Raw genomic sequence first — 8,375 nt, 5'->3', positions numbered from 1 at the left:
TCACTTGGTATGTCAGAGGAGTTATTTACACATCCGTTTGAAGAAATGAGAGATGCGCAACCATTATTGCCAGAGGAAGTAGATAACAGGGATATGTCTCAGGCAGGCAGCATTACACACATGGACGTACGGTGTGACGATGATGCTGTTGTACACGCTGCTGCTTCCTTTGCTGAGTTGTCAGATAAAAGTGAAGAGGTTGAGGATGACGATGCGTCCATGGATGTCACGTGGGTGCATGCTCGGCAAGAAGAAGAACAGGGCGAAAGTTCAGATGGGGAGACAGAGAGGAGGAGGAGGAGACGAGTTGGAAGCAGGGGGAGGTCGTCGCAAGGAGCTAGTGGCACAGTCAGACAGCATGCATCGGCACCCGGGGTCAGCCCGACAGCATGCCAATCAACCCATGCTGTGTCCACCACCAGAATGCCGTCATTGCAGAGCTCAGCAGTGTGGCATTTTTTTTGTGTGTCTGCCTCTGACAACAGCGATGCCATTTGCAACCTGTGCCAAAAGAAACTGAGTCGTGGGAAGTCCAACACCCACCTAGGTACAACTGCTTTGCGTAGGCACACGATCACACATCACAAACGCCTATGGGATCAACACATGAGTACAAGCAGCACACAAACTCAAAGCCGCCATCCTCCTCCTGGTCCAGCATCTTCAGCCACGTCAACCACTGCTGTCCTCCTTGCCCCCTCTCAACCATCCGCCACTCCGTCTCTCACCTTGAGCAGTTCCCGCTCATCTGCCCACAGTCAGGTGTCTGTCAAGGACATGTTTGAGCGTAAGAAGCCAATGTCAGAAAGTCACCCCCTTGCCCAGTGTCTGACAGCTGGCTTGTCTGAACTATTAGCCCACCAGCTATTACCATACAAGCTGGTGGAGTCTGAGGCGTTCAAAACATTTCTGGCTATTGGGATACCGTAGTGGAAGGTACCCGGACGAAATTTCTTTGCACAAAAGGCAATCCCCAACCTGTACTCGATTGTGCAAAAGGAACTAATGGCATGTCTGGCACACAGTGTTGGGGCAAGGGTCCATCTGACCACTGATACCTGGTCTGCAAAGCATGGTCAGGGCAGGTATATCACCTACACTGCGCATTGGGTAAACCTGCTGACGGCTGACAAGCATGGAATGCGTGGCTCTGCAGAGGAGTTGGTGACACCACCACGACTTGCAGGCAGGCCTGCTGCCACCTCCTCTACTCCTCCTACTCCATCCTCTTCCATAACCTCCTCGGCTGAGTCCTCTTCTGCTGCTGCGTCTTGCTCCACATCAACAACACCCCCCCAGCTCCCCAGGTACTATTCCACATCCCGTATACGGCAGTGTCACGCCGTCTTGGGTTTGACTTGCTTGAAAGCAGAGAGTCACACCGGACAAGCACTCCTGTCCGCCCTGAATGCACAGGTGGAAAAGTGGCTGACTGCGCAGCACCTGGATATCGACAAAGTGGTTTGTGACAACGGAACAAATTTGTTGGCGGCATTGAAGTTGGGCAAGTTGACACATGTGCCGTGCATGGCACATGTGTGTAATCTGATCGTACAACGCTTTGTGCATAAGTACACAGGCTTACAGGACGTTCTGAAGCAGGCCAGGAAGGTGTGTGGCCATTTCAGGCATTCCTACATGGCCATGGCACACTTTGCAGATATCCAGCGGCGAAACAACATGCCAGTGAGGCGCTTGATTTGCGACAGCCCGACACATTGGAATTCAACACTGCTAATGTTCGACCGCCTGCTCCAACAAGAAAAAGCCGTTAATGAATATTTGTATGACCGGGGTGCTAGGACAGCCTCTGGGGAGCTGGGAATTTTTTTGCCACGTTACTGGACGCTCATGCGCAATGCCTGTAGGCTCATGCGTCCTTTTGGGGAGGTGACAAACCTAGTCAGTCGCACCAAAGGCACCATCAGCGACATCATACCATTTGTTTTCTTCCTGGAGCGTGCCCTGCGAAGAGTGCTGGATCAGGCCGTAGATGAGCGTGAAGAGGAAGAGGAAGAGTGTCACCATCACCACCAGAAACAGCCTTACCAGCATCGCTTGCTGGACCTGCGGCAACGCTGGAAGAGGATTGTGAGTAAGAGGAGTCAGAGGAGGAATGTGGCTTTGAGGAGAAGGAGGAAGACCAACCACAACAGGCATCCCAGGGTGCTCGTTGTCACCTATCTGGTACCCGTGGTGTTGTACGTGGCTGGGGGGAAGAACATACCTTCATTGAGATCACTGAGGAGGAGTAATGGGAAATGAGTAGCTCAGCATCCAACCTTGTGCAAATGGGGTCTTTCATGCTGTCGTGCCTGTTGAGGGACCCTCGTATAAAAAAGCTGAAGGAGTACGACCTGTACTGGGTGCCCACGCTACTAGACCCCCGGTATAAGCAGAAAGTGGTGGAAATGTTACCGAATTACAACAAGTCGGAAAGGATGCAGCATTTGCAAAATAAATTAAAAAGTATGCTTTACACAGCGTATAAGGGTGATGTCACCAAACAACGGGAATCTAAGAGGGGAAGAGGTGAACGTCATCCTCCTCCTCCCACGACCACGCTGGCAAGGACAGGACGCTTTAAAGACGTGTTGTTGATGGAGGACATGCAGAGCTTTTTAAATCCTACGCATTGCCACAGCCCTTCGGGATCCACCCTCAGAGAACGACTCGACCGACAGGTAGCAGACTACCTCGCCTTAACTGCAGATATCGACAATCTGAGGAGCGATGAACCCCTTGACTACTGGTTGTGCAGGCTTGACCTGTGGCTTGAGCTATCCCAATTTGCGATAGAACTTCTGGCCTGCCCCGCTTCAAGTGTCCTGTCAGAAAGGACCTTCAGTGCAGCAGGAGGTATTGTCACTGAGAAGAGAAGTCGCCTAGGTCAAAAAAGTCTAGATTCCCCTACCTTTATTAAGATGAATGAGGGATGGATCCCGAAGGGACTGACACTGGGCGATACATTCGACTAAAAAAGGCCTGATGAGATGAACTGCCTTGGGCTAAAAATGGTCCACACGCTGCTGTATTTTAGCTCTGAATGCCGGTTGACTTGCGTGACTTATCCGCCACCAACTAGGGTTCAAGCCGCAATGTTTTAGGGCACTTTCTGCCTGGGAAACAAACAGCCTAATATTTCGGCCCTCTGGTGCTGCACTGTGGCTTCAAAAACCAAACCAAAAAAAAGGCACATAACGGGGATTAAACTGATAGGAATAGTACTACTTAACACACCACTCCTATCTGGTGGCACATTGGATTGCACGTGCAGTGCCCCAAATTTGAAGTAGGAGGACCGACCAAGAATCTTTTTCTATCCCCCTGGTTCCTAAAATCTATGCCATATACACGTCCACTGATAGGGCTCCAGCTCGTTATTCTCTTGGGCGCCAGCTCGTTATTCTCTTTTTCACTTCACTAGGGACACTTTACTGCACTATGGGCACTTAGACCCACTCTTTGTCTTGCACACTGTTATTCCTAGCCAGCATCTGTGATGGGAAATCAGGTAGTCATCTAAACGTTTAGATTGAGCTTTAGCTTAGAACAACCTTGAAGGTGTTTAAGGAGATTAGGGCTAGTTTAGAGGATTCTTCTTAGACCTCTCTGGGTCTTTATAGCCCTTCTACCTATCCAGCATTTCTGGAAACTAGCTAAGAGAAAGTGTGGCTGTGTGTCTGTGATACATTTAACTTTATATCACCTTATTGACACTTTATCACTCCGGTCTCCATACTCTCTGCCTATACCCATCTATTTAGAGGGAATTTCCTTGCCCCTGCCAATATAATATAATAGGTAATAGTATTACCATTATTACACAATTAGGTCTCTGAGGACAGGTGCCATATCTGCCAAGTGACCCTATGTAGGGGGAACAGTCTCTATTCTGCTCTGTGTCAGTGTGTATCATGGTCTCTGACAGGTGTCAATCCATATCTGCCAAGTGACCCTATGTAGGGGGAACAGTCTCTATTCTGCTCTGTGTCAGTGTGTATCATGGTCTCTGAGGACAGGTGTCAATCCATATCTGCCAAGTGACCCTATGTAGGGGGAACAGTCTCTATTCTGCTCTGTGTCAGTGTGTATCATGGTCTCTGAGGACAGGTGTCAATCCATATCTGCCAAGTGACCCTATGTAGGAGGAACAGTCCCTATTCTGCTCTGTGTCAGTGTGTATCAGGGATCCTTAGGATAGGTGTCAATCCATATCTGCCAAGTGACCCTATGTAGGGGGAACAGTCTCTATTCTGCTCTGTGTCAGTGTGTATCATGGTCTCTGAGGACAGGTGTCAATCCATATCTGCCAAGTGACCCTATGTAGGGGGAACAGTCTCTATTCTGCTCTGTGTCAGTGTGTATCATGGTCTCTGAGGACAGGTGTCAATCCATATCTGCCAATTGACCCTATGTAGGAGGAACAGTCCCTATTCTGCTCTGTCAGTGTGTATCAGGGATCCTTAGGATAGGTGTCAATCCATATCTGCCAAGTGACCCTATCAAGGAGGAACAGCCCCTAATCTGCTCTGTGTCAGTGTGTATCAGGGATCCCTAGGATAGGTGTCAATCCATATCTGACAAGTGACCCTATGTAGGGGGAACAGTCTCTATTCTGCTCTGTGTCAGTGTGTATCATGGTCTCTGAGGACAGGTGTCAATCCATATCTGCCAAGTGACTCTATGTAGGAGGAACAGTCCCGACTCTGCTCTGTGTCAGTGTGTATCAGGGATCCCTAGGATAGGTGTCAATCCATATCTGCCAAGTAACCCTATGTAGTGGGAACAGTCTCTATTCTGCTCTGTGTCAGTGAGTATCAGGGATCCTTAGGATAGGTGTCAATCCATATCTGCCAAGTGACCCTATGTAGGAGGAACAGTCCCTATTCTGCTCTGTCAGTGTGTATCAGGGATCCTTAGGATAGGTGTCAATCCATATCTGCCAAGTGACCCTATGTAGGGGGAATAGTCCCTATTCTGATCTGTGTCAGTGTGTATCAGGGTCTCTGAGGACAGGTGTCAATCTATATGTTAAGGTGTCAATATGTCATATGTCAGGTGTCAATCCATATCCATTGTGATTTAGGAGTTTTGCCATGGATCCCCCTCCGGCATGCCACAGTCCAGGTGTTAGTCCCCTAGTCCACTTTTCCATCACTTTTGTGGCAGAAAGAGTCCCTGTAGGTTTTAAAATTCGCCTGCCCATTGAAGTCAAAGGCGGTTCGTCCGGTTCGCCGGTTCGCGAACGTTTGCGGAAGTTCCCATTCGCCATTCGCGACATCACTACTGACAAACAGACATACACACACTCAATGACAGACACACACAGACACTCAATGACAGACATACACTGACTCACTGACAGACACATACACACACTTACTGACATACATACACTCACTCATTGACAGACAGACAGACACACACACACACACACTAACATACATACACTCACTCACTGACAGACACACACACAGATACTCACTGACATACATACTCACTCACTGACAAACACACACACACACACACACAAACACGCACTCACTGACAGTCAAACACTCACTTCCCTGGGGTCCAGTGTGGGGCAGCTCCTCACTCGTCCCGTCCGCTGTTTAGTATGCCAGGGCCGGAATGGCGTCATATTCTGGCTCCCGGCATTGCCGAGGGCACGCAAGGGAGAAGTGAGAGGCTGCAAGATTTTGTACACAGTAGGTAGTACAGCCAATTAATAGGAAAAGCCTATAAAAGTGTCCTACTTACTGTCAATCCAAAGGCTTGATTTCCTGCCCCCATCGCTCCCACGCTGGGCTATAGGAAGGACATGAATATATTCTGTGCCAACCTGGCCACAGCATCCGAGAAAGTCTGGGAGAGCATTGAAAGAGATGAAAGACACTATGGAAGAGTCTCAACAAAGTGCAGAAACTAAGCTACTAAAGATAAGGGGTGACAAGCGTATAAAGAGAGCAGTGATAACCAGTAAAAAAGGGGAGAACATAGAAGAGAAATAAAAGCAATAGGGGCACAAGTTACACCGGCGGTAATTCAGCAAAGTGTCTGTTACTGATGTAGCTAAAGCAGAAGGAGTTTAAACAGCTGAAGTGGTAGAGGTTAACACAGTAAAGGAGTTTGAGCATGCGTGGGACAGGCATAAGGCTATCCTAACGATAAGATAAGGCCAGGGTCTAATGAAAGTATTTTGAAAATTGGGCAGACTAGATGGGCCGAATCGTTCTTATCTGCCGCCACATTCTATGTTTCTATGTTTAATAGGAAAGAGGAAAAGCATTAAATAGAAGAGAGCAATCGGAAAGAGGGAAGAGCAAAGGATGCAGAAGAACAATAGAATATAAGGGAGAGCACAGGAAGAAAGCATGGAGTTGGAGAGCAGTTCGACAAGTTAGACATTAGTGGAAACTTTTGGAAAGGATTTAAAGCAACCCTTTATGCAGCCGGAAAAATAATGAAGGGGAAAAGAAGAGATGGTCAGTAGAACACATCTTCATTGCACAATATTTTCTTTTAGTTTTTGCAAAGCCTGCTTTATGTCCTTATTTCGCAAGCTGTAGATAAGGGGATTGAATATGGGAATGCACAGAGTGTAAAGTAAAGAAAACACTTTGTCCTGCAGGATAGCAAACGAAGACTCCGGACTCAAGTACATACAAAGGATTAGTCCAAACGTCAGGATGACCACGGTGAGATGAGAAGAGCAGGTGGAGAAGGCCTTTCTCTTGCCTTCACTAGAACTTATTTTGAGGATGGTGGCTATAATGATGATGTAAGTTATTATAATATATAAAAGTGACATAAAGCCAAACAGGGATGCAGAGATCGCTGTGACTAAATCCATACTCTGAGTCGCACTGCAGGAGATTTGCAGAAGAGGTTTAACATGACAGAAAAAATGATTAATTACATTTGACCTGCAGAAGTTATATTGAAACAATGAAGACATAAATGCTACAGCGTCCAAAATCCCGGAAAACCATGATGCAATTGCTAGTTTGACGCAAACCTTCAGATTCATGATTTGTGTGTAGCGCAGTGGAAGACAAATTGCAATAAATCGATCATGGGCCATGGCAGCTAAAAGACAGAATTCTGTTACTACGCATGTGACAGACAACGCAATCTGTGTCATACATGCCACATAGGTTATGTTTCGATGACCTGTTAAGTAGAAATGTAAGAGTTTAGGGAAAATTGCTGATGCGAGAGTTAAGTCAATAAGGGACAAGTTACTCAAGAAGAAGTACATGGGTGTGTGGAGATGAGGTTCAGCGAAGGTCACCAAGATGATAGTTAGGTTGCTGCATAACGCCATCAGGTAAGCTAGGAGAAAACCCGAGAAAAGCAGATACTGTAAATGTGGCAATACAAAGAGTCCCATGAGAAGAAATTCTGTGATCTCTGTATTGTTCCAGTTTGTCATCCCCTTGTTTAAACTGATATTCGAAACTGCGTTCAACTAGTGAGGACAGAACAAAGCATCTTAGAAGAAAATATAATTACAAGACATACCAACTAAAATGTTATCCCAGAACTTTAGCTCATCTCTGGTAGGACCTGAGGTTAATTAATGAACATTATATTGACACTGCATTAATTAATAATGCACATTTTCTTTAGATTAGAAACAAAAACAATACTTACTTTAAATGAACACTATAAGTTTAGAAACACAAGCATGTATTCCTGATCTTATAGTGTTGAAAAACCCTTTTAGCCCTCCAGCACCACCATTCCTCCCTTAAAAGGGTAGAACGTACCTTTATTCCAGTGCTGCGCAGATAGTCTGGTGCTTGTCCCGCCCCGAGCAGCCTCCTTGGCTGACATAATCAGAATGAATTATCTCAGCCAATCCAATGCTTGCCCATAGGAAAGCATTGGATTGAAGTAGATCCTCAATTATGATATTCTCTGCCAAGGAGGTGGGTGGGGGCAGAGTGAAACACTCCGCAGGCACAACCACAGCTCACAGTTTGACAAGCTCAGCATAAGCTGTGCGTCTGACAGCCAATCACGACACAGAAAATGTGGAAAGAATTATTATAGGCAGCGCTCAATGAGAGCTCCTGACTGGAAGTTATCAGAGGCTGTCTTATATTTTATAATTTCCGCATTCCTAAGCCACTTTCAGAGCGGTGGGTTAGCATAGGATGCACTACTTTGCAGTATTGCTAGGCGTTGTAATATTTTATTGTTGTGTTAATGAAGTATATGTACCAGTAAAGCTTGGATGCCAGTTGTAGATAAACGGGTGTCATTAAATCATTAAAGAGGTGAAAATAATTGTTACCCACAGAGAGGCCGCATAATTCAAACTGACTCAACTGAAACCAGATAAACAGTCATCTCACAATCTGAAT

At 46.5% G+C, this 8,375-nt stretch overlaps 1 protein-coding gene across 1 annotated transcript; it reads right to left on the bottom strand.

The window, feature by feature from the left end:
- Positions 1-6,505: 6,505 nt before the first annotated feature.
- Positions 6,506-7,438, bottom strand: LOC134573009 (olfactory receptor 5AR1-like). The gene has a single exon (XM_063432369.1). The coding sequence runs from the start codon at positions 7,436-7,438 to the stop codon at positions 6,506-6,508; it is 933 nt and encodes a 310-aa protein (XP_063288439.1).
- Between the last annotated feature and the right edge of the window lie 937 nt (positions 7,439-8,375).

This window comes from Pelobates fuscus, chromosome 9, assembly GCF_036172605.1.
Source record: "Pelobates fuscus isolate aPelFus1 chromosome 9, aPelFus1.pri, whole genome shotgun sequence".
Lineage (NCBI taxonomy): Eukaryota > Metazoa > Chordata > Amphibia > Anura > Pelobatidae > Pelobates > Pelobates fuscus.
The sequence above is the reverse complement of the archived record's forward strand: the minus strand, read 5'-3'. Positions and strand labels throughout refer to the sequence as shown.